General features: G+C 35.9%; 2 protein-coding genes and 1 long non-coding RNA gene across 3 annotated transcripts in view; 1 reads left to right on the top strand and 2 right to left on the bottom strand.

Moving 5' to 3' along the window:
- Positions 1-4,600: 4,600 nt before the first annotated feature.
- LOC311076559 (CD209 antigen-like protein 2) overlaps positions 4,601-26,751 on the bottom strand; it is a 47,970-nt gene continuing 25,819 nt past the window's right edge. The window contains exons 4-5 of the mRNA XM_084104890.1: positions 5,961-6,048; positions 4,601-5,656 (exon numbers count right to left, since the gene is read on the bottom strand). Coding sequence (XP_083961016.1) covers positions 5,622-5,656; positions 5,961-6,048 — 123 coding nt within the window. The 3' untranslated portion in view covers positions 4,601-5,621. The remainder of the gene's footprint in view (positions 5,657-5,960; positions 6,049-26,751) is intronic.
- LOC311076585 lies at positions 8,330-12,210 on the bottom strand. Its single transcript, XR_014604682.1, has 3 exons — positions 12,043-12,210; positions 10,640-10,914; positions 8,330-8,834 (listed from the first exon to the last, which is right to left on the bottom strand). It is a non-coding gene; the product is annotated as an uncharacterized lncRNA (long non-coding RNA).
- LOC311076550 (uncharacterized protein) overlaps positions 22,779-26,751 on the top strand; it is a 5,008-nt gene continuing 1,035 nt past the window's right edge. Inside the window, exons 1-4 of the mRNA XM_084104877.1 lie at positions 22,779-23,278; positions 24,045-24,344; positions 24,441-24,544; positions 24,615-24,718. Of these exons, the coding sequence (XP_083961003.1) occupies positions 23,170-23,278; positions 24,045-24,344; positions 24,441-24,544; positions 24,615-24,718 (617 nt within the window). The 5' untranslated portion in view covers positions 22,779-23,169. The remainder of the gene's footprint in view (positions 23,279-24,044; positions 24,345-24,440; positions 24,545-24,614; positions 24,719-26,751) is intronic.

The raw sequence follows: 26,751 nt of genomic DNA, 5'->3' as shown, positions 1-26,751 counted from the left end.
GAAGTCAATTATTCCGCTTATACTACAGTTACCACACCTCGAAACATTGTTCAGATTATGTATTTCAAGACTACTAATAGTGATAGTAGTTTGTTTATAATACAATCAAAAACGACATATGTGAAGGTTCTCAGTCCTCCATGTAACGTTAATAATCCAACGAAGTTTAAAATCAAGGGCAGTTCAAAACGATTACAGACACCAGTAGGTGTCGCACTGTGTCTGCTGTGTGCGAGCTACTGTCATGGAGATATTGATTTATGTTCTGTAATTAAAACACTTTCCATTATTTTCATTACAACTGTGCTTTCACAAATCACGTTTCTTAGCACTGCTGCTTAATGCATTAGCCTACTCACCAAAATGAGCTCTTTCTCCTCATGTTTGATTGTCTGATTTACATGTGTGCTATTATACTTAATTTATTTTATTAAAATGTTTATATTAATTTATTATTTGCATAAAATAACAAAATGATTACAACAAAAGAAGTTCTGCAAGTGAGAATAATAGAAAAAAAATGGAACAATTTATTAATTGCATAAAATAACATAACAGATGAACATAACCAAACTTAACCATTCAACTTAACTTAAAACCTAAACCTAAAATAAAAACTAACTAAAACAATCCCCTAATTTATAGTGTCCTTCAAAACATTCACAATCTCCCCCATTCCTGTAATTTCAACAAAAAAAATTCTTGGAACATCTCGTCCCTGCACTTTGGGCAGTGCGGCGAGGTAGTTGCCCACTGCTCAACGCAGACCCGGCATCCAACGAGGCTGCGGCAGCACGGTGCCACAACTGGGTTTTCCATCACATCTGCAAGATTCAGAATATTTTTCAACAAATATTTCAACGGTTGTCTCAAGCAATTTTCATCTGTCTCATTTCACTTGTTAGTGTTACAGTGTGTTAATAGTTATGTATTCCCATTGACTGCAATAATTAACTTTTAATAAAAATTGTAGTCATAGTAATGATATCTGTCTAAACATTCCCTTGTATCCCCTATATATCTCTGGTGTCATAAGCCTCTTGTTCTATATTGTATGACAGTAACATCCATATTTTTTATCTGCTGGTTACATCTTCACTGAAGCTACATCACACTTATATTGATACAAATATTAAAATCCAATATGCCATTGTTTTATGGCTGCAGGATTACATTAAACATAAAATGTTTTGGCACATTTCCCTGTAATTAAAGTCCACATGAAATCAAAACTGACCATATTTACTTTGTTTGCCTAAATTGATCGTTTTGTGGTGAACAATTCATCCATGCAAGTCAATCCACACAAAAAAATGTTTTGGCTTCGTAATCTAATAAACTACTGTTGCTAACATATTTATTCCGGTCCAGGTTTATATAAGGCTATTTATTAATTGATTTTTCTTCTTCTAACGTTACTCTGGTATAACGTTAGTGCTGCATATTATGACCGTTCTAAAAGCTTGGCTTTTATTTTGATAGGCCATATTTACTATTACTTCCGGGTCACGTGGCCAACCTGTCTATGTTTCAGTGTAGATCTTCAAACGGAAAAATGGAAAAAGGAATTTCAAAAAAACAAAATCGGACCGTTATTTGATTTTGGTTTTGTCATTTTTCGTTTTTGGATTCAGAACCAAAAACGGGAGAACGGCTCTTTTTTTTACCGTTTCTTTGTTTTTGGTTTGAAACGACAAACGAAAAACAGGTGGTTTCTCGTTATTTTGTTTTGTGTTTCAAACGAAAAAACAAACTATCAAAACGTACACGGACCCTTATTGCACAATCGATCGGACCAACCAACACAAGTTTCGAAAACGAAAATAGGGAATCGATTTTAACGGCCTTCTCTCGGAGCGTCCAGCTCGTCACGATATGCCCGCAGCGAACGCGCGTCACACAGCAACTGCAGGTTCTGACAGACACACACACACACACACACACACACACAGCCTATTTCTGCATAATATGTAGCCTTCAGTAATGTTTTTCATTGATGTTATGGCAGTCCACATTCCTGACTTGTGCGCGTCTCAAGCGCCCTCTTTACGTTCGTCCAAATGCCTGTTTAGTTGTCCGTGGATTTGCCTATATTTAAAAAAACGGATCAACGCCAAATGGCAAATTACTAACGATTCAATGAACACTTATGTCTCAAAAATCGAACAGGATTTTTCACAAAAGTGACAGCCCTATACGAGAGGACACCAAAGTTGCAATATGTAACATTTGTTCTGCAAAAATCTCCAAAATTGTGGATTTTTTCTTTTGCACAACATTTAAAAAACTATTTTATTTGATGGAACATAAAACTTGAAGAATAATATTATTTGGTATTATTATTTATATTTATTGTTAAAAATATTTTATGTTTTGTTATGTAGGCTAACTGTTAATAAAAGTTTGATTATTATTTTGTGATTTTTCATTTCAGATCCATTAAATTCAAGCAATTTATATATATATAGTTTCGGCCCAGAATTTTCATTTCGGTGCATCACTACAAGCAATATTATTAATTAAATTTAACAAATTAGAATAATTAATCAAATTAATTCCTTAAAAGTTAACCATTTAAAATGAGTAAAATTTACAACATTTTTTTTTAAAACAAAAATATCTGAATAGCAGACAGACGTCAAAGATGAATTAAGAACTCTTTATTTTGTATTTCCAACATTGAAGACACCTGATGTTAACAAGCAGAATCACTGAATGAGAAAACCGTAATTTTACAGGACAACTCCAGTGAAAAATGAACCTAGGGGTAATTAACACATGGTTACTAAGTGAGCTTGTTGATAGGAATTACGTTTGTGAAATCTAACGTAGCACGGCGTTCGTGACTCGATTAGTTGAGACTGTTTTCCAAGATGGATCCTGCATGTAAACGCGTAATGTACTGTCTTTATAAAGTATCTTCTTATTAAACTGTCTGTACACTTACAAAGTTCTCAATGCTTCGGTTTGCATGTAGGGACCTTCATTATGCTACCGTGTTAGTGTGAGGCTATTTTGAGCCTTGTTAGTGGTATTAACTAGCGATTTATTTTTACTTACTCTGTGCCCCATATACTAGTGTTATGAGCTAATCTGTTTTTAAAGATAAAACTCTATACATTCGATTTTCATGAAAACGCATCGCAGGGAACGATCGACTCGGTTACCATGTGTTAATTACCCCTAGGTTCATTTTTCACCGGAGTTGTCCTTTAAGACTCCAAAAAGCCGTTGTCATGGAAATAAAGGCCCACAATGCATGATAAGTTAAGATAAAGAAAATTATGGAAAAAGAATCTACTTAAAAACAGATTTGTACTGACCTTGTTTAGCTTTTTCCTTCTTCAGTTCTTCACTCAAAGACGCGACTCTGGTCTCTGGTCTCTCTGGTCTGTAAGCTGATGATAGTGTGATTGAACTCTTCAACTGTGTTCTTGTAACTCTTTAACAGGTCTCTCTCTTTACTTTTCAGATTTTCCCTTTTCTTTTTTCACACGCCGCCATCATCTGTCCTTGCAGGCCCAAGCTGCTCCACCACAAAAGCTCTGCAGCAAAATGCACAGAAATCAAGAATAAGAAAAGTGCTGTAATAACTCTGTTTGAAATTACAATGATTAAAATAAACTACAACTTGTAGTATACTCACTCAAAGCCTTTGATGGCAGCATTCCGCTTCATTAGCCTCTTTTCACCGGATAAACACACATGGTCGGTTGCAGGAAGGTTTCTTCAAGTGTCCGGGATTCAGCTTTTGCGTTCTACAGTCGCCATTCGTTATGTTTACTGTGGCGAGCAGGACGAGGCTGAGGGGCGCGGGAGAACGGCGCGAGGCCAGTGGCGTGATTACTGATGAGCGACGGAGGAGCGGGAATTTTCTTAGCAATGTTAAAAAGTTCATGTAAACTTTACATTCAGATTCACCAATCGGAATGAATTCAGTTAGATTGAAACAAAAGGTGTGCATGTAAACAATGAACGGCGACTGCAGAAAGCAAAAGCTGAATCCCGGACATTTTGGACGATCTCGACGGCCGGACATGTCCGGGAAAAAGAGGATGGTAACCCATTCAGCTTTCTCCTGCTACTCAGCTTTCTCCACAGAACAGAGCCTGCTAGCTTAGCTTCCAAAGAAAGACGGCTGACACTGTGTACATTCTGTGAGTGAGATCCACCCTCTATGGGCGGGTTGAAGACATGCGGGACAGCTCCTACTGGCTGTAGTCTTTAGCCTCTGGCCAGAAAATCCTCTGATGATGCAAAATGACGATTTTTGCGTCATCAGAGGATTTTTTCCAGACAAAAAATACATAAATCTCTCATCTCAGGGGGATATGAGGGAGGAAAGCACGGTAAATTCAATAAATCGAAAATACTACGGGTTTTCTACTGATACAAAGCTTAATGCTAAATCCTGAAGTATCCCTTTAAATGTTCAATTCTCGACAACTTCATAAATTGATGTAGATTTTCCTAAAATGTCTTTGTTTCAAAATCAGCTTATGTGATGTTCTCTCAAATTTTTCAGTTGTATTGACAATTAAACATTTAAGATGACTTTGGGAAATAAGTGAATGCAAACAGAGTTTAAGAGAAAAGAGTCTTAGAGAGAAAAGTCTATTAAGAATTTTTTTTTTTTTTTTGCTTGACAGAATGGCATTCAAACCAAACAATTATTCTGAACATGGGTTTGGGCAAAAAAAGTAAAAAAAGGGCATAGTATGTGAATAGTACAGACTACTAGAATTGTACAATTAAGTAAAGTTAACAAAAATTGTTAGTTAGAATCACTGTTGGATTTTACAGTACAGAAAGTGGTTTTATTTCACACTGGCCTTCGACAAGAATAAAAACTTTCAGTCCAACTTAAAAACTCCCTGCAGACTCACACTACTGTGTTTGTGTAATGTACATTCAACCACATGTTATCTGCTTCAAAAGCCGACAAGAGGAATCTGTGAACACTCAAATAAACTCAAACACCCTTAAACAGGCCAAACTGGACCTTTGTATTGATGATGCAGGAAACAGCAGAAAGTGCCTGAATCTGATGTTTCTGTTCCTCTCTGATCACTTCAGTCTGATAAACCTGCTCTCTGCTGCCCCTGCTGGACTGGAGCAAATATAGCCACAGTGCAATAAAGCAGATACACAAGAATGAAATATGACATAAAAACAAAAAGACAGTTTACTAAAATAATAACGACCCTTTTAACTTCACTTTCAAGTGAAAGCAATACACCTCAAAAGCAGTTTCACAGACACTCAATATCAGAACAGTCATGAACACATCAGAGGTTTGGTGTCCCAGATCACCCTCATTCACATCGTGAGAAACTGGATGTTGTGAGTTTATTAAAGCAATGAAAAAATAATGACAATTTTACATTTCCTTCTAGCAAATTCACATGAAGATCAGATGGCAGTTTTTTAAAAGACAGAATCCTCAATCAGAAATAATACATTCACAATAAGAATGATTCACTAAAATAACAGAAGCAAAAGCACAACAAGACTTTATGAAACTTATTTCTCACAAATCCATTTCCTCGTATCAGAGCATGGCAGATCATTCCAGTTGTTCACAGGGCCTCTTGTAGGATTCAGTTCAATACAGTCCTCATTTACTGCGTTATTCGGCTCACCTTTGTACCAAAACCTGAATAAAATGTGTAAAACAACAAATGAGGAGCTTAACAAGCTTTATTCGTCATAAAAGAGCCAACAATATTCACAGCACCAGAATAGCAGAGCAGGAGTTAAAGTGCAGAAAGGTAAAAGAGAGAACAATTTATCCATGCAGTTTATTTATGAGAAGTATTTTTTTATGGTTGGTTGTTGTCGTGATTGTGTTTGTGTAATTAAGGAAAACTATTTATGTTGTCATTATCTAATTTTTAAATGAGTATAAAAATGACTTAAATTAATATGAATTGTTTCTCTGTGAGTGTTTTATTACTCACCCTGGTCCACCCATTTCATGATCCCCTCAGTCTCAGAGTCAGACAAACCAATCCACACTCTCTCCTTGACTAATGAAGATATGAGTCTCTGTGTGTGAATATAAACAGGAGTAAGTGTGATTCCTCTCATTGATTAACAGTCACTCACACAATCTCACCTGTTTCTCTTCAGTGTTGATAATGACCAGATCAGCTCCTCGATCTCTGCAGAACTGCCTGCTCTCAGACCAGCTCTTCAACTCATTGAATATGAAAAAAATGGCATTTCCTTTCAATAAACAAACACTTAGCTCATTCGCTAGTTGCACGTAGCCGCCATTTTGGATTTCGGATCAGCGAGGGTATGCTAAGACACTTCCGGTTTCGCATTACGCCCGGTGCAGGGAGCCGGAGAAAGACGAAATTTATCTTTTATAGTTGTTTATAGAATCAATTATCACTTAAAATACTACTAAGATCCATATTACTATCACACGAGCCAATGGCAATTAAATGCACGGACGCATAGTCAGATTAATGAATGAAATACAACTGTTCACGAACAGAAGATTGTATTTGACTCATGCTGCATACATATACGCAATGACAATTATGCCTAGGCCTACTGTAAATATAGAGTTACAACTACGACTAGAGTTGTTTACATAAAATGCACCGTGAACATTCACATGTTTGCCCTGTTGACGTTCGAACTTGAGTGTGTGGGCCAGTACTTCCAGTGAAAACTACGGTGATCTGACAGCGAGAGCGAGAGACGCAGCGACCGAGTTCCATTACCACAGAGATATTTTTTTCACAAGGAGTGTTTTTAGGATTCAAGAGAGGTGACTTGCCTTTCAGAGGACAGCCTCAGCACTTAATCTATGGCTGCGTTCGAAACCGCATACTCAATGAGTAGGTACTTAATTTCAATGAGTACTTACTTAACGAGCGCTAAAAGAGTAGGTACTTTATAGCCAGATCTCGTTGAGTATGAATGCGAACCGGACATCTGCCATGTTGACGTTATCATGTGACCTACGACGCGTTATCACACGCGCAACAGCTTAAAAGATTTGAACGACACGTTTAATTCATCTCTCTGTAAATATCTTGATATTGATTAAACTTGCTCATTTTGTGGTCTTTTTGAAGAAACTGCTGCCCATTTATTTTGTGAATACATTTAGGGTTGATTTAAGTTCTTATATTTAAGCCTACTAATGTGACCCACCGTCTTATCCTTAACGATATTATTTATTTTTATTACGAAATCTCAAAATTGTCATCTCTTGTATATGTTGCTAATTTCTTTATTTTATATCCAAACATTTTCAACCACAAGCAAAGGTGGCAATTACTGCTTTGTTGTCCTCTTTGTTCTTGTTGAATTTAACTCTCGTTTCATCCCTCAGGCCTATAAATAACAAAAAATGCATTTTTTTTTTAATGTATTATAATGAATTATTTAAGAAAATATATATTAAGATATTCAGCCTTAGGTTATTTTTTCCTGTGTATAAAATTTCATATTATGTATGCAAACCCATGATATATATATATATATATATATATATATATACAGTGCAATGCATAAGTTAATACACCCATGCTAAAGTTGACTAAAAAGAGGAATAAAAAATCATATTTTGGAAATTGAACTTAGAGATTGGCATGGGGTACTTTCCATAAGATCATCTCTCAATGCAAATCAAACTAGCTTTTAGGCTAACTGAAATAAAACCATGCCAATCTCTAGGTATGGTGAAGGCTATGTGATGATGTGGGGCTATTTTAATTCCAAAGGCCAAGGGAACTTTATCAGGATGCATAGTATCCTAAAAATTAATTTAAAAAAAATACTTAAAAATAAAAATCTGCCTGCCTCTATGGGAATTTAACATAGGGGTGTACTCACTTATGCACCATGTATTTTAAGGAAGAACATTTATTTATTTACGATACATTATTCATTCACAAAGAAAATTGGTGTCCTAAAAGGTTGGATTTTTCCTAATTTTGTAAATTACGGCATTAAGTTCAATTTCCAAAATATGATTTTTTTATTCCTCTTTTTAGTCAACTTTAGCATGGGTGTATTAACTTATGCATTGCACTGTATATCCTATACCTCATAACATCAGTAACTGGACAGCTCTACCTAGAACGGTTTTCCTCAGCATTTGTAATGTCTGCACAAAGGGCAGCTGTGCAAAGATTCGCCTTTGGAGAAAACTTGATTTTATATGCGAAACATTTATCTTTGGTAAAGTATCATTAATATGTATGTCATATGAAATAGCTACGCATGAATACACTCTAGATGTGTATGTAGTGAATATATCTACATTTTCATTCAAACAATAATTAAAGCATTAATTAAATAATTATATTTTATTTACTGACAACAATGTTTTTTACAATAAATTAGTAAAAGAATGAATCAAAGTCACCATCACACAATAAACAAATGCATATACAAGTCAACACATGAAACAAAGCTTTATTCAAACTACAATCATGTATGTAGGCTGAAGGCACTGAGGTTGTTGCGTATAGTGTTGTGCTTCACAATCTGAGGCAGTAAGGGCAGGTGGAGTGATGGAGTGTCTCATAAGGGCAGGTGGAGTGATGGAGGGTCTCATAAGGGCAGGTGGAGTGATGGAGGGTCTCATCCATGGCACCATCTCCAGGATTCAGCTCTGGGCTCCTCATCCTCAGTGCTCACACCAGCCTGCTGGCATTTCAGATCCTACAAAAATGCACAAACATAACACAAAAGCAGTCATTTTAACCACACAATGTAATTTGATTTCAGTATTATTTAGAAGACAAAAACGCTTTTTTCCACAAATGCCGCCATCATCTTTCCGGTCCTGCTCCACCACAAAAGATCTGCAGCAAATGCACAGAAATCAAGAATCAGAAAAGTGCTGTAATAGCTCTGTTTGAAATTACAATATAATTAAAATGAACTACAACTTAATATTTAAATAGTTAAATTTAGAAAATCTGGCCGGAAGCAGTAAGCCATCCGGGAACTTCTCGCCTACTCTTTTATGAATACTGATGTTTCAAACGTACTGCTTCCTTCACGTACTGTTTTCGCCTACTATATAGTAGGAAAGTAGGCATATTCGAACGCACTTAAGTCCGAATCTCGCGATAATTAGTACGTCACCCAGGTAATTCTCGCCTACTCTTTTGGATTCGTACATACTTTTTCGCTCGCCTACTCTTTTTCCCATACTAAATAGTAGGGAAGTATGCGGTTTCGAACGCAGCCGTTGTGTGCCGGTGTCGTGCCGAAAAGTGATGGTCCGCCGAAAATTGATTGCGCCCATCTTTACGTCTACAGCTGGATCAAACAGACATAACGTGCAAATAACCATCAGTTTATGTCCGTGGTAATAGCAAAGGTATGTCTGTGTGATACTTTAACGTTTCTTTTAACATACTAATAACAATTGTGGCCAAATAAGTGTGTGCAGTTTTTAGCTTAATCAGGTATGACATTTACATGATTATAGGAAATAATAGAAGCCTGTTGTTGCCCATGGAATACGTGTTTATTTGGAAAACGGACTGTATCCTATAACATGACTTACTGCGGAGCTATATATAAAATAAAGACATGATCTCTTTTGCAATTATCCTTATGACTCTGCATTATTTTACCTGTTGTGTACCAACCAATCCAGCCCTTTTTACCTGTTAAAATACCTTTAAATGTCGAAAACAACCCATAAAATGCAGTATTCTACTTACAACAAAATGATTGAAGCCTCTACTTATTGCAAAAAATAATGCAATCAATTTTCGGCAGACCATCACTTTTCGGCACGACATACCATTTCGTCACGTTACAACAGAGAAGTCAGCTTTCATGCAGTCCCCGTTGACACCGCGGGACGGGCCGAGTGGATACAGAAGATCCGGAGGGATGACTTCAACCCGATCAAATTTTTAAATGCATATCATTTTCAGTGTATTTCACCTGTGCGTTTATATGCTTTCTATTACTGCATTTATTTTGTGCAAGTGAGATGAGTAAAGATCTGTTCCATAAATAATAATAATAATCTGTCTGGTGTTTATAAGCAGCATGTATTGTGTAAAATATACACAAACTTACCTATATTAAATTGTTTGTGGTACCTACCGTAAAAAATGAAAATGTAAAATATGTGATGATAATATTGATCGAGCAATTGATGTAAGAAAGTAAAAATATATGCGCAGAATTGAGAAAATAGTATTTATGGAGATAAATTGTAGCCGATCACAGGGCAAACATGTGAATGTTCACGGTGCATTTTATGCAAACAAACACAACTCTATATTTACAGCAGGCATAATTGTCATTGCGTATATGTATGCAGCATGAGTCAAATACAATCTTCTGTTCGTGAACAGTTGTATGTCATTCATTAATCTGACTATGCGTCCGTGCATTTAATTGCCATTGGCTCGTATAGTAATATGGATCTTAGTAGTATTTTAAGTGATAATTGATTCTATAAACAACTATAAAAGATAAATTTCGTCTTTCTCCGGCTCCCTGCACCGGGCGTAATGCGAAACCGTAAGTGTCTTAGCATACCCTCGCTGATCCGAAATCCAAAATGGCGGCTACGTGCAACTAGCGAATTATATGTGTTGTAAAGTGCATATAAACATACAAATCCATTTGTACTAACCTTGTTTAGATAACATCCTTAGTTCAGTCTCTAACTCCAGCTTCTTCTGACTCAAAGAGCTGAAGCTGTTCTTCAGTTGGTTTTTTCAGTCATTAGATCAGTGTAATTGTCCTGTAAGCTGATGATAGTGTGATTGAACTCTTCAACTGTGTTCTTGTAACTCTTTAACAGGTCTCTCTCTGCTGTGATGGTGATGTACAGTGTGATGAAGACCAGCAGAAGAACACAAATGAGCCAGAGACACACTGTCATCAACACCAAACACCTGCGTCCTCCTGACAAACAGAGACAAAACACACACATATCAGTGTATACCTTTCATATATTATTACAAAAAAAGGATTAAAATCATCCTTTTAATCTTTGTCTTTAGATAATATGCTTTTATATAATTATTAATTTTTGTTATTTTTTTACTGTGCGTTCACACCACCGCCGGCGAGAGCGTCGAAGTGGCCGGAAGTCATTCATTTTCAATGCGAATCGGCGGCGAGCTCCAGCGAGGGCGGCGAGAAGAGTTGAAGTCAGGTCACCTTTAAGGTAATGTGCTATGACACGGTTCGGCGGCAACCAATCGGAATGTGAATCGGAATGAGAGGACTCCAGAGAACGCAGTCAGAGTTTACGTCTGATCTCTGATCAGTTTTATACATTTGTAGACATTTTAATCAGACATTAGTATAATTATAATGAATGATGGTAGTAAATAAGTGTCTTATTGGACTGTTTGCTGAGCCATTCATAGAAAAAGAAAAAAAAAACCCTGACAATTGATAAACATGTAGACACTTGATAATCTTATTAGTTGATTAGATAATTGCATTCAAAATAGATTTTACTTAAAACATTTTTTGCAACTAGAGGTTACCCTGGAGACGGGTGTCGGATTGTTTCGAAGCCTCGGCACATTTGCTTTAACGGTTTCAGTGATCTATGAAGCCTGCCCAGCACTATATAAAAGCAGAAACATTGACATTGTTCTAAGAAAAAAATATTTGAACTTGCATGTGACACTTCCTTAAACATTAGTGATACCATTAACAGCACCATCTATGGTGTCTTTATATTGTCTTTATAACTTTATATTTATTTTAAAAATCATTTTTTAATTTACTTAAACTTTACTTTACTTTTTTTTGCTTGACAAAACGTAACTAAACCAATCTTAACTTGGGTTTTCTGAATAACCAATGCATAGCATGTGAATAGTACAGAAGATTTTTACAATTACGAGATTAAGTAAAGGTAACTAAAAAAGTGTTAGTTAGTTAGTTAGAACAACTGTTGGATTTTACAATGTAAAAAAAGGAATGATTGAAATGTTTAGTAACTTTATTGTTCCATGTAACATTATTGCTCCATTACCAACTCCATCTCTACACCAGAATAAAATTTCTACTTACTGCACATTGGAGCTTTTTCTTCATCCTGCCAGAGACTCTCTGTTTGTGGTCCAGTTGAGCCTTCGGTAACTCTGTTTACAATATACCTGCCTGATTTCATTATTTGCTCTAACTCACAGTCTTACAATACAGTAGCCTATGTGTTCACAGATGAAGTGTGTTCAAGACTGAAAACTTACAAGAATGTTGTTCTCCTTTTTGGGTGGTGTCTCTTCAACTATCTGTTATTCATGGCTCCTTTCCCCAAAACCAGAAAAAAAATATTCTTTGGAAATATGTAACCAGGAAACCCCCATACTGTAATGTGATGTTTCCTCACAGCAAAATACCCAGTGTTAAACTCAAACCTGCTCAGAGCCAGAGGTGGGTAATCCAGAAAGTAAAAGCCCTGCCATATGTTTATTCCACCCATGAACTCAGTCAGTGAGTGGAACAAAATACTGAGGAGGACTTTTACTTTCTGAACCTGGACTTTACACCTCTGCATGTCACATGTCAGCCAAGAGCAAAGAAATAAACCAGAACTGGACCTTATCTGAGACAAAAAATTTGTGTATATTAAATATGGAATAATTTCAGACACAGCCTCAGATGAAATCAACTGAAGAGAAAAGAAGACATTAAATCTGTGAAGATCTCAGCAGAGGAGGATTAAACAACTCCACAAACAGCATTACCAGCTTCACTTATTACTAACCAGACTGACTTTATTTCTGTCAGACGTCTACAGAAGTTTTATTGAGAATTAACAGAGGTTTATCTCTAATGTGTTTCATTTGAAGTCACCATAACAGTGATTAGTTTTTCCATTAGTTGGGCTCTTAACTCGTATTATATCTTTTGTCTTTTTTGGGCGCTGTGACAGTGTGTTTGCTAAACACATTTACAGCAGCAAAGAAAGCTAAAGTGAAATGATGGTTACCTGTTGATGGTTTTATAATCAATTATGAAATAACCTGATAGTAGTTGATACCCTATGGCAACTGTCAAAAAATGATTGATTGACAGGTGCCCCACCCCTTCTGGTTACAGGTACCTGCCCCTTTTGGCATAGGATCAAAGGGATCAAAGAAGATCAAAGGGGTTTTGAAGTCTTTTTGACAGCTAGTTTTGACCTATTGACCCTCCTAACCCTTGATCATGTAGTTATTGACAGCTAGTTTTGGGTTTTGATGCCCTTTGAAGCCTTTGATATTGACAGAAAGTGTTTTAATAATTACGTCATGGCTATGACAGCGTGTGGATTAAAGAATAGACATTAGTAGAATAGACAAAATAGGCATTTAATGAAGATATATTTTATATTTTTATATCATTGTAGAATGTATTTCTGAGCACCAGACGCTCGCTCTCACTAGCATATGGACACACAATCCCATGCATGCCAAACTATCTAAAATGGTGCCTTCGAAGGGCACTAAAGTTTTTAATCATTATCAACATATTTTTTGATAAAAATAACTATAAAAGAGTTTCAAATGACACTTATTTTTGAGCCCCACAATTTTAAGCGCTCCAAAGTTCTAACTAGAGCAGGGGGCAGAGTTAAAAAGGAACTCTGTTGTTCTTGTCTAGCCTTAATTTACTGAAGGCTATGGATGTTAGGTAAATATGTTTATTAAATTAATTCACAATATGTACACATTCATTATTAATCTTATGCCTAATATGATGAAAATGGCTGTTATTTGTTTCTTCTCCTCTCACATTAAATCACATGTATTATATAGGCCTATTTTAAGTTCAAAATGGTGAAATTAGAGAAAAGTTGATTAGTTTGCCTGATTATTTTTGTTGTTGTTTAACATTTCTCAAAACAGCTGTCAAATATGAAATGTTTAGTTTAGCTACTTGCACCTTATCTCACACTTTATGACCGTTATCAGCTGGAACTCGCTCTCAGCTGCTCCTGTGAACAGGGCCGTAGCTAGAGATAGAGAATCCCTTCACCAATATCATATATACTGTAAATAGATGAGCATGGAGGCCCAAATATAACAGAAGATGGTGATGTTGTTGTAAAACCTTTATTTTAAAAGTTAAATGTTTATATAAAATTACAACTAATAAAAAATAACAAAAAGAAAGAGATTGTTGAATAATAATAATAAAACAAATTTTAAAAAAGTAACAGCAAAATAATGTTTTTTCCCATCAGTCTGTTTTAATTCATAAATCAAAAAGTAAACATTTAGAAATGGACAAGAATGCAGTCAAATTTAAAAAATAAAATCATTTATTGTCTTATTTTTTAATAAAGATCATATGGAACTGGTAATATATTAAAATAAACTGTTAATTCTCAATAAAAACTTTTGTAGACGTCTGACAGAAATAAAGTCAGTCTGGTTAGTAATAAGTGAAGCTGGTAATGCTGTTTGTGGAGTTGTTTAATCCTCCTCTGCTGAGATCTTCACAGATTTAATGCCTTCTTTTATCTTCATTTGATTTCATCTAAGATTGTGGCTGAAATTACTCCATATTTAATATACACAGATTTTTTGGCTACGATAAGGTCCAGTTCTGGTTTATTTCTTTGCTCTTGGCTGACAGTGGCATTGCTATGCAGAGGTGTAAAGTCCAGGTTCAGAAAGTAAAAGTCCTCCTCAGTATTGTATTCCAATCACCTGGATTTGCTAATTCAGCAGGAGAGAGAACTAATTAGTGAAATCAGCTGCTGAGTTCATGGGTGGAATAAACACATGGCAGGACTTTTACTTTCTGACCACTGGACTATACAACTCTGGTTACGGTACAAAAATCATCATGGCTATGGAAAGCCCAGACCATAAAAATTTAAACTCCGCATGGACAAAAAAATGCTGATTTAAGACGACTAAATACAGTTTTTCAACCATCTAAAGTTTTTGAACAGACATTGTTTAGTAAAAATAATACCTTAGGTCACAGTAATCTTCTAAAAGGTAAATAGAAGATGCGTATGTATTCAAACTTTAAAGAGTTTATTTAAACAGTCTTTTAATTTTAAAAGATCATATTTAAACTTTTACGATTATAAATTTAGTACGAACAAAACTTTAGCTCTGGAAAGGCGTTAGCAGACTAACATTACATACGCTGTGACATGATGCACATAGAGATTAGTTCATTTTTTAGAACTGAGTGAAAACAGCTTAGAAATTGTATTTATTTCATTTTTGAAAATGTACAAATGTAGTTTTCTGTGATGGTCGTGTTTAGGTGTAAGGGATAGAATATGCAGTTACGGTACAAAAATCATTATGGCTATGGAAAGCCATACAAATTGAAACCCCCGCATGGACAAAAAAATATGATTGAATCTTTTCATATAAATGAGATTTAAGACGACTAAGTACAGTTTTTCAACCATCTAAAGTTTTTGAACAGACATTGTTTAATAACAATTATACCTTAGGTTCAATTTAAACAAAATCATTACAGTAATCTTCAAAAAGGTAAATAGAAGATGCGTATGTATTCAAACTTTAAAGATTTTATTTAAACAGTGTTTTGTTTTTTAAAAGATATCATTTAAACTTTTAAGATTATACTTTGAAATAAATTAAGCACCTGATATCCTGATCGCTGAATTTGTGTGACTCTCTCACAGACACACACACACACACACACACACACACACACACACACACACACACACACAGGTCAAACAGGTGGTGTGAAAAGAGGCCCTTTAGTTATCTAAACATGCCGGATGGATTTTATTCTTTTGTTCATCTAAAACTGAAAGAATTGGTTTCAGTAGATTTTAGTATTTTATAACCATTTCATTTATACACTTTTAAAGAACTGAATGGTTTTTCAACGTTTGTGTGAGATAAACTTCCAAAGTTTTTTCAACCTTAGTTAAATTAGCATGAGAACAGAATGTTTTTCAACTTTAGTTAAATGAGCAAGATATTTATACTATATTATAGAATTGATATTCTTTTAAAGAACAGAATGTTTTATGTAAGATGATTTTTTATTCTTTTGTTTATCTAAAACTGAAAGAATTGGTTTCAGTAAGATGTTATTTTATATTATTGTATATTATATTATTTGTGTGAAATATACATTATTTTATAAAATCTCTGTTTCTCACTATCACTGTGCTCTGGAATGTGGAGGAGCAGAAGGAGGGGGATGTCAGAATGCGGAGGGCGCGCGCACCACTCAGGCCGGGGCTGTGCTGGAGAGGCGCTTCAGTAAACACTCTGTGATCTTTTGTGACTCCATTTTATTTAAACTTGTTGAGTGAGGTTTTAGTAAGCCACTTTATAAACATTTCATTTATACACTTTTAAGGAACATAATGTTTTTCAACCTTAGTGAAATGAGCATGAGAACAGTATGTTTTTCAACTTTAGTTTAATTGGCACGATAATTATTAAGGATATGATGTGTTTTGTATGACATTGTTTAATCACAGTGTCTGAACAGTACGTTTCAGATGTCAGAGCTCAAATGCGAAGGGTGGCAGAGGGAAATCCCGTGACACAGATGGTCACATCTCCTCTGATGTCTGATCTCCACACACACACACACACACACACACACACACACACACACACACACACACACACACACACACACACACACACACACACACACACACACTATTTTTTGTGACTCTCATTTTATTTAAACTTTTGGTGTGAGGTTTTAGTAAGCTATTTTATAAACATTTCATTTATATTGTTTTAAAGATAAACTTCCACAGTTTTTTCCTTATCAGTTTTCACAGTACAGCCCGGATACGCTCAGGAATATGTGGAGGAGAATCCTGTGATAACAACTTCAAAAACACACACTAACTGTTATATTATTATAACAGTGTCTTTAAACGATTAACACTTTCTGTCAGTATCAAAAGGCATCAAACGGTTTCAAACAATATCAAAATTAGCTGTCATAGCCATGACGTAATTATTAAAACACTTTCTGTCAATATAAAAAGGCTTCAAAGGGCATCAAAACCCAAAACTAGCTGTCAATAACTACATGATCAAGGGTTAGGAGGGTCAATAGGTCAAAACTAGCTGTCAAAAAGACTTCAAAACCCCTTTGATCTCTTTGATCTCATCTGATCTTCTTTGATCCCTTTGATCCTATGCCAAAAGGGGCGGGTACCTGTCACCGGAAGGGGCGGGGCACCTGTCAATCAATCATTTGACAGTTGCCATAGGGTATCAACTACTCCTGATTCAAGTTTTTTTATAATCTAACAATTATGTTGTTCCACTAATATATTCGCATCACAAACCCTGTGTTACTGCTTCAGTGTTACTTATAACACTCTGAGTGTGGATTATATAAACACTGAGCAGTGTTACGTAATTTAACACTGGGGATTTTGCTGTGAATCAACATCAGCATCAATAATCAACAACAGCAGCAACAACAACAGGACACTCTAAAAAAAACAACAATTTGGACGGTAAATATAGGACCTTTACCACTCTACAGATAAGGCGTTGTCGGGAAAATTCGTTTCGCGTTCCTACCCCAAAGCGACAAAATAAAATAAAATTCTTTATCAAAATTTATAAGGAAAGACAAGTACTTTGTTTAGGCTTGGCTTGTAGGGAATTCCAAACCCTCTTTAAAACCTACCTTTAGAACCCATTCTAAAGGCGCATGTGAACGCCATCAGCGTTTCTCACATGGTTCGCGTTTAAAGTCTGTGTAGAGAGAATGGTGTCGTCTTAGCGGCCCCTAATTTAATAACAAATGATCATTGCGACGGAAGCGAATCAATCAAAACTAACTTTAGCTGGAAAATAACTTTATTAAAGAACCGCTATAAAGCCAAAACAATCTCTGTTACCTAAAATTATACGCTTATCTCTGTAAAGCTGCTTTGAAACAATCTACATTGTTAAAAGCGCTATATAAATGAAGATGACTTGACTTGACTTGACTTGACTGTTTTATAGAAGAAAACACATGTTGGGTTCATTTTACTCAGCGTAGTTGATTCATTTTACTATAATACTATATCGTTATATTTCTTTTTAGCATACATGAATTCATGTCTACGGATTAACTTAAATCCTCTAAACCTTTTTTAAATACTCGATATAACAACTGTCTTGCATGATAATCCCTTTATTTTCAATCATATTTTACCTGTTTAGGTGACTCACATCACGCCCCTGTTGCTTTTCATAACGATATACAGCACACTAAGGAATTTATAGATAAAAGAAAATGTATATATATATCTTCAATAATGGTCAATCTTCACTCAATTAATCACTTAATAATCTCATTAACTGCTTCATTGTTCATTTAACACTCTTATTTTAACACTTTAACACTCTTGAGTATTGACTCAAATAAACTCCGGGGAGTTTTTGCTGTGTATGTAAATTTCTGATATAATTTATGGAACTATTTATGAATACCTTTTCTTTACAAAAAGCAAGTAAAGGAAATTCTGGGTCGGGATCATTTCCCTGGAAAAGTGTGACTCAAGTTAAACAGAAACTTTGTTGAAAACTCATTAGTTAAGTGTTTCCGTGCAACAAATGAAAATTACTGTGTTGCCAAAGATGATGCAGATTATGATTCAGCTATTGTGATTGAATAGGCCACTTGTGGACTGTCAAAATAATACAGAGAACTGCTTATCAGTGACTCTGTTTACATTCCTAATTGGGACACAATGCTTCAATGGAATGAGTAAGTTGGAGCCATTTACAAGCTCACAAGGATCAAACTATAGGCCAGGTGTCGGCTGATGTAGTTGAGGCTGACACGAATCCACCAGTGCAATAATTACAGAATTTAACAGCTAACAGACTTTTGTTATAAGAACGTTCTCCAAATGTTCAGTGTTGGTTCCGGGAACATAAAAAATGTCCAGTTTTCTTGATGTTAGAGGAACCTTTTTCAAAAGATATAATGTTCCTCAAACATTATTTCAACTTAATTTTGATTTAAAATGTAACATTATAGGAAAGTTGATTTGTAACATTCCAAGAACATAAAAATGTTTCCTGAATGTTAATAGAATGTTATTGAAAGGTTAGTATGATGTTCCTCAAACATTCTTTTAATTATTAAAACACCTGCTGTAAGCAAGCACTGAAAGAAAGAGTAATAAGAACACAAACTTTAACAACTTTATACAACTTTAATAAACAACTTTATTCATTAACTCTCTCAAGATCTGATTAAACAACTCCACAAACAGCATTACCAGCTTCACGTCTTATTGAGAATTAACAGAGGTTTAGATGTTGATGTCTTTTTGAAAATGACGTGTAATTTCTGGCAAAGATGTTTTAAGATGGGCTAGAGTTAAAATATAGTAGAATGAAACTATATGAAAATGCAGTGCACCAGTCCTGAATGCCTCAGAGTCTCTCTCTCATTCAAAGTCAGCTAAACTCATAAGTGATAATAAGCTGTAAAGCACGTTTCAGTTGAAAATCCTAGTCACAGAGATTTTAAAGTTAAAAGAAATTATGCTACAGGCAGTTCAGATTTTATAGATTTAGAGGGCAATTTGTATTTAAATGTTTGAAAAGTGAAACTCAATGACTTTAAAGAAGTCTTTAAAATAATAATACAGACTGTACACGATAGAAGTGACATTTTTGACTAGTTTATTCGAAGACCTGTACATTTTTTGTCTCATCTAGTTTCCACCATGCACAGCAAAATCCCCAGGGGTTAAATTAACTCTGCTCAGAGAACATTTGGACCCACTCTAAAGAGGGCGTTTTCACACCTGAAAGTTTGCACTACGGTGCGAACCAAAGTTCATGTTTTGATACATTTTATACATTCGGTAAATTTTGGTTTGGTTTCAAATTGCAATTATGCGAGCGCACTGTTAGTGATAACAGAGGACCCAAGGGCAGAGGCTGACAGAGAAACAAAGTTTATTGAAAAGGTAACACAGGAGTCTGCCGTCACGTGGACGCAGTACTGGAGAAAACAAAAGTCAAAAACTTGGCTGGTCAACAGCGGTGGTCCCAGGGTAGAAAATGGTAGACAGCGAGGGTGACTCAATCCCCAGACCAGTAGCAGAGACTCACAGGTGCGATAAGGTGAAGATCATGGGCAGCAGGATAGCTGGGCAGAGAACAGAATTAACGTACCAGAGGATGTAGCGAGACAGGAAGGCGATAGCGAGAGGATGGTCAACGTAGAAGGTAAGAGAGCAAATCCTTTGCAAACAATAATTTGGCAAAGAAGCAGGGGGAACGGTAACTAGAAGTAGCAGAAAATTAGGCCAAAGAGAAAACAGGTGAGGTGGTAATCAGCGCGGGAGCTGTAAATTCTAGTTAAATGATTGTGAAATAATGATTATGTTAAAACACAACCAACACCATCAGATCACCTTTTCTCAGTGTTCATCTGGCTGAAAGTAAATGATTAAAGGGTCAAGAGCCTAACTAAAACAGACACTGATCACCATAACGGTGACTTAAAATTACGGTTTTCTCCTTCAGTGATTCTGCTTGTTAACATCAGGTGTCTTCAATGTTGGCAATAAAAAAAAATTGTTTAATTTTTTTTGTGTAAATTTTACTCATTTTAAATGGTTAACTTTTAAGGAATTAATTTGATTAATTATTGCTCAATTCTAATTTGTTAAATTTAATTAATAATATTGCTTGTAATCTGTTGCCACAATTTTATTGATTAGATATAGCCCTTGAACTAGTGATGGGCAAATGAAGCTTTGGTGAAGCACTGAACCATTTAGAAGAATTGTTTTGAAAATGGGTTTATTGCTCAAAGCTTCAGTAACAGCGACCTCGCCTGGTGAAGTGCCAAGACTGCATCTAAATTATCCTGGCTAGATAGTGGACAGAAGGCTTTAAGACGAGTATAGTAAATCTAGAGCACACACATACACACACACAGACACATACACAGTGCACAGAGAAAATTTGTTCAGATGTTTTTATACAGACTTGAAACAGTTATGATATAGGCTACTGATAGTTACAGTTCTATAACTCTACTTTTATTAATATTTAATAATAATATTTCAGAATAAAGTTTTCCCACATGTCAGAGCGACCTCTCTTCCTAGATGCTTCCATAGTAATGAAAATAAATCATTGCGAACAAACTAATGCTTGTCACTGTAGAGGCTACTATGAACCAAACACAATGTTGTGCATTTAAGTTTTTATGCTTTGAGCACACTACAGTTCAGACTGGAAACGAGGCGTTGCCAGTTGCCGTGGCAGCACTGACTGGTTTGCGTGTAGTTGCTGCTTCAGACGTCATATGTCACGTGGTTTTTCCGTACCAAAGCAACTTTCAGAGCAGAGGTTCAAATGGGATTGTAGTTAATGGTTTTGAAGTACATTTCAAAGCTTCTGTGTCAGACTGCCATCACTACCCGATAGATCTCAATCTGTAAAATCACAATGACACCATAATCAAAAATACAAAACATCACCCATATAAAAATGTTAGACAATATATGAGATCAATGAATCAGGCCACTACATGATGATTGTGACCATTAACAAGCAGCCTTTATCATTTGAACCTGTTTACTTTCAGCTATTTTTGCCATAGCAAACGCTTTTTAAAGACACAGCTATCACGGCCAAAGAAAAACTAATGTTTGAAAGTCAAGGGTCAAGAGCCCAACTAAAGCAATCACTGATCACCATCATGGTGACATCAAATGGAAATAAAATGACATGTAAACCTCTGTCACCTTTTAATAAGAGCTTCTGTAGACGTCTGAAAGAAATAAAGTGAAACTGGTTAGTAATAAGTGAAGCTGTAATGCTGTTTGTGGAGTTGTTTAATCCTCCTCTGCTGAGATCTCTTTTATGTATTTTATCTTCAGTTGATTTCATATTTTTTTCTGTTCTTCTAGTTCCTCTTTCCTTCAGTGATCCTGGTTGTTAACAGCAGGTGTTCATCAGTGTCTCAATTAACTGAATCAACTATGAAATAATTCACTCAGTCAAGTGGACTATATTAGTGAACTAATGTAGGGAACAGTGAATGAGGGTATAGGGTGTGATTTGGAACACAGCCTCTGAGTGTCGACTTTGAGCGCTGTTAATTCACAGTATATTCCTGGCTACTTTCTCGAAAACGACAAATATCATCCAGAATGCATTTTTTTTCTACGGTATATTGTTACTGTAAAATTTGGCCGTTTTTTTTTTTTAGCAATTTTTTTATAGTGTAGGGTTCATCCCGTCTTCTAATGTATTTAATTGTATTATTTTATGGAATCATCACTCTTTTTATTGATTTTTGATTAAGGTTCCTGTCTTTAAAACTTTCATGATATCAATTTCATTTTATACTAGGCTATTTTGTAACATACAAAACCATAAATGGAAATTCATGATAGAAAAATTTAAAACTGTCAACAACAAAAAAGTGTCACTATAATAAACATCAGCAGGGTGAACTGGGTTATCTGGGACTAGTGTGGCACACTTTTCTCCATCACAAGCAGATCTATGCCAACATAACCTTCTTCTGGCTGTTATCATGCATCTCAATTTGCTAGTCTGAAGCGCTGAGGTGAAAATCACAGTAAAATATTGAAGTTTAAAGTCATCTAGATTCTCTCAGTTATTCTGATATTGAGTGTCTGTGAAACTGCTTTTGTGTTGTATTGCTTTCACTTTGAATAGAATGGTCATAACCATTATCACTATAGAAAACTGTATTTTTGTTTTTATTTCATATTTCATTCTTGTGCATCTGTTTATTGCACTATGGCTGTATTTGCTCCAGTCCAGCAGGGGCAGCAGAGAGCAGGTTTATCAGACTGAAGTGATCAGAGAGGAACAGAAACATCAGATTCAGGCACTTTCTGCTGTTTCCTGCATCATCAATACAAAGGTCCAGTTTGGCCTGTTTAAGGGTGTTTGAGTTTATTTGAGTGTTCACAGATTCCTCTTGGTGGCTTTTGAAGCAGATAACATGTGGTTGAATGTACAGTACACACACAAACACAGTAGTGTGAGTCTGCAGGGAGTTTTTTTTAAGTTGGACTGCATGTCTTTATTTGTGTCGAAGGCCAGTGTGAAATGAAACCACTTCCTGTTTGGGGTTAGCAGCATTAAAAAAAAAAACACTCATCATTCTAAAGATCACACCTCATCTGTGAAGACATACTGTCAGACACAGCGAATAATGGATTCAGAGGACATTTATCAAAATGTTGAACGCAGAGATATTGAGGACACATTCAGACCTCAAACACCAATTCGCAGCCAGGATGAAGGAAAAGATGAAAAGCGCAGTAAGCAAAGAATGACTTTAAAGCAGAAATGGTTTTGCAGATGATGTTGTTAAAGGTGTCACTAATGTTTGAGGAAGTGTCACATACAATTTCAATTTTTTCTAAAAACAATGTCAATGTTTCTGCTTTTATATAATGTATTAATTACATTTACTTTTTCAATATGTTTGATCATCTTTAGATTGATATGATTGATATATTTTTTTTGTTGATATGAAAATTGGGTACATTTAGGAATATGGTGGGTGAATTGTGTATATAATATATATTATGATGTTATGATGAACAACTATATGCCTTTCTCCGTAGAGTGATACATAAAACGCATTCTGATACATCGACTTGTAGACGAGCCTGTATAATTCACTCTTCCACTTCTTCTTCTGAATCAGTTTCTGTTTTAAAAATATATGGCTGAATTAAACCAATATTTCCACTTGACATTGTGCAACGTTTACTACAGTAAAGTAAAGTGGATCTCTGAAAGTGGTGCTCACTGCAGAGTACAGTGATCTGAGCTGCTGTGAGTGAGTGGAGGCGGGGCTAATTTACATATTCATAGATCTGCACACTAAAGGAAGCAAGGGTGTAGAGTTACATTCAAGCTATTTTAAGGCATGATTCATTTTTTCAAAGAAAAAATATGTTATTTTGGTGATTGAAGATGAGTTTAAAGTGATACAATTATTGACTGCAGGGGGAATTTAACTTAGCATGATGTTTTCTGTATACACTGATATGTGTGTGTTTTGTCTCTGTTTGTCAGGAGGACGCAGGTGTTTGGTGTTGAAGACAGTGTGTCTCGGGCTCATTTGTGTTCTTCTGCTGGTCTTCATCACACTGTACATCACCATCACAGCAGAGAGAGACCTGTTAAAGAGTTACAAGAACACAGTTGAAGAGTTCAATCACACTATCATCAGCTTACAGGACAAGAACACTGATCTAATGACTGAAAAAGACCAACTGAAGAACAACTTCAGCTCTTTGAATCAGAAGAAACTGGAGTTAGAAAACAAAGTCACATCTTTGAGTGAGGAACTGAAGAGAGAAGTGTCTAAACGAGGTTTGTCTAAACAACTGTTTTTTCTAAGTAATTTATTTTTTACTGTATATGTATACAGTTTTAAAAAGTGTTTATGTATGAAAATCTGTGGTCCAGGTTTTTTCTTCATATCCAGTGAGTTGAAGAGCTGGTCTGAGATCAGGCAGTTCTGCAGAGATCGAGGAGCTGATCTGGTCATTATCAACACTGAAGAGAAGCAGGTGAGAGTGTGTGAGTGTCTGTTAATCAATGAGAGGAATCACACTTATTCCTGTTTATATTCACACACAGAGGCACATCACTTCATTAGTCAAGGAGAGTGTGTGGATTGGTTTGTCTGACATTGAGACTGAGGGGATCATGAAATGGGTGGATAATTCACCACTGAAACAAGGGTAAGTGATAAAACACTCACATAAAATTACTGTGGATGTGTAGTCTCCCTGAAAAAAAAACGAATATAGATATTTTAAAGGGGTGGTTGATTATGATTTCCCTTTTTTAACTTTAGTGTGTAATGCTGCTGTTTGAGCTTAAAGGGACACTTCACCCATTTGCATTAAGCTTTCTATTGTTAGAAACCCAGTCATATATTATAATAAACGTGGATTTTTCATTAATTTTTCCCTGAGATGGGAGAAATAAGGATTTAAGTGTTTTACTTCCTGCTTATTATGACGTAAAAATCATCATTTTGCGTCATAATAAGCAGGAAGTCACATTTCATTGAAAAGTGTAGAGACTACAAACACTAGCTCCTCATTATTCCAGGGGGCGGGACCCGCTCACGCTACAGGCCTATTACAGATCAGTGGGTGGGACTTTACTCTCTGAAACTGAAAGCAATATCCTCCATCTTGTTTGAAGCTAAGCTAACAGGCGCTGTGGAGACAGATGTAAAGTTATGACAATAGCGGAGGAGAGTGCTCAATATGATATAAAGGAAGAGGATTTCGGAAGTCTGATGCTTGAATCAGGTGTTTGTGGCTACCTTTACAAGCCGCATTATAGCGAAGAGCAGCCGAGGCAGAAGACCTGCCTGCCGCGGACGAGGAGCCCAGACTGGCTCGAGTTAGGGCGGACTGGTGGCGCCGGTGATCTCACTATGCAACTACGAACCGCTACGAACAGAGATTGAGTCCGTCTGCGGCAAAGAATTTCAACGATGACAATTTCTCCTGGACGAAGTCTCTGAATCAGACGAGGACACGGACGTTTGTGTTGAGAACTATCCTAGTTTCGCACCGCATATGTTCTGACTGAACATCCCGGTACCATGCAATAATTCACCTTTTCGAAAGAAATACAAACGAGGAGTAATGCACTAATGAGTTCGCCAACTAACTAGACATTTTGTGTGAATGTGAAATGAATTTCAAGCTCTGGTGGTAGCTAGTCTTTTAGACGGAAGAGTGATTTCTCTTATAGGCAGATATGCGCTTTCTGGATTAGTGGGAGTGGCTTGCGGAGCTGTGCAATGTGGTGCATTGTGGGAGTTGTTGTCTTTCATACAAATGCATCCTGAAGTTATTTTTTGTCTTTTCTCGGTCACGAAGGCACCAAATTCAAAAATTATTTTACATTTCGACTACATATATGACCCACTTTAAATAAAAAACAATGTTCAAATGGGTGAAATGCCCCTTTAAACAACATCTGCAAAGTTACAATGCTCAAAGTTCAAAGCAAAGGGAGATATTTTCTTTTAAAGAAATTGCTTTTTAAGGACTACAACAAACGGCTGGTAGAGACTACACAACATTCCTCCCGGGTTAGTGACATCACCAACCCTAGAATTTACATAAACCCCGCCCCTGGAACACGATCTTTAGATTAGAAATTTTCAGTGCATGTGTGTGTGAGGTAAAAGGACACAAGCACTTGAAGCTCCGCCCTCTGTGCTGTGAGGGTGCATTTTTGCTCGCCCTCAAAAAGTGACAACTTTAACATGCTATATAAAAAGATCTGTGTGGTATTTTTGTCTAAAACTTCACATACATGTACACACTCTGGGGACATCAGAGACTTATTTTACACCTTGTGAAAAGGGCATTATACCACCCCTTTAATGAACAGCCAACACAAACACTTGTTTCATTTCTCTCAATCTGTGTATTATAATTTTTTTGAGCTTCGTTTGATCTTCAGCAAGAACCAATGAGGTTCATCCGGATGTGTGTGCCCAGAAAACCATCACACTTTTAGACTGATATTGCTTTAAAATGTATGCAGACAATAAACTTGTATGATGATGAAGAACTGCAATGCCATATGAGTGTGATTGAGATATTATAATCAAAACTAAACATCCTGGGGACACCAGAGACTTAATCACTTCTTGTAAAAACGGACATAGTCACCTTTAAATAACAATAATATTCTCTCTTATTAGTTATAACCGTTACAGATGTGTTTAATCTAATAAAAA

The sequence above is a fragment of the Abramis brama genome (assembly GCF_963993115.1).
Source record: "Abramis brama genome assembly, chromosome: 2".
NCBI classification, from domain to species: Eukaryota; Metazoa; Chordata; class Actinopteri; order Cypriniformes; family Leuciscidae; genus Abramis; species Abramis brama.
This window is presented reverse-complemented; position numbering and strand designations above follow the sequence as displayed.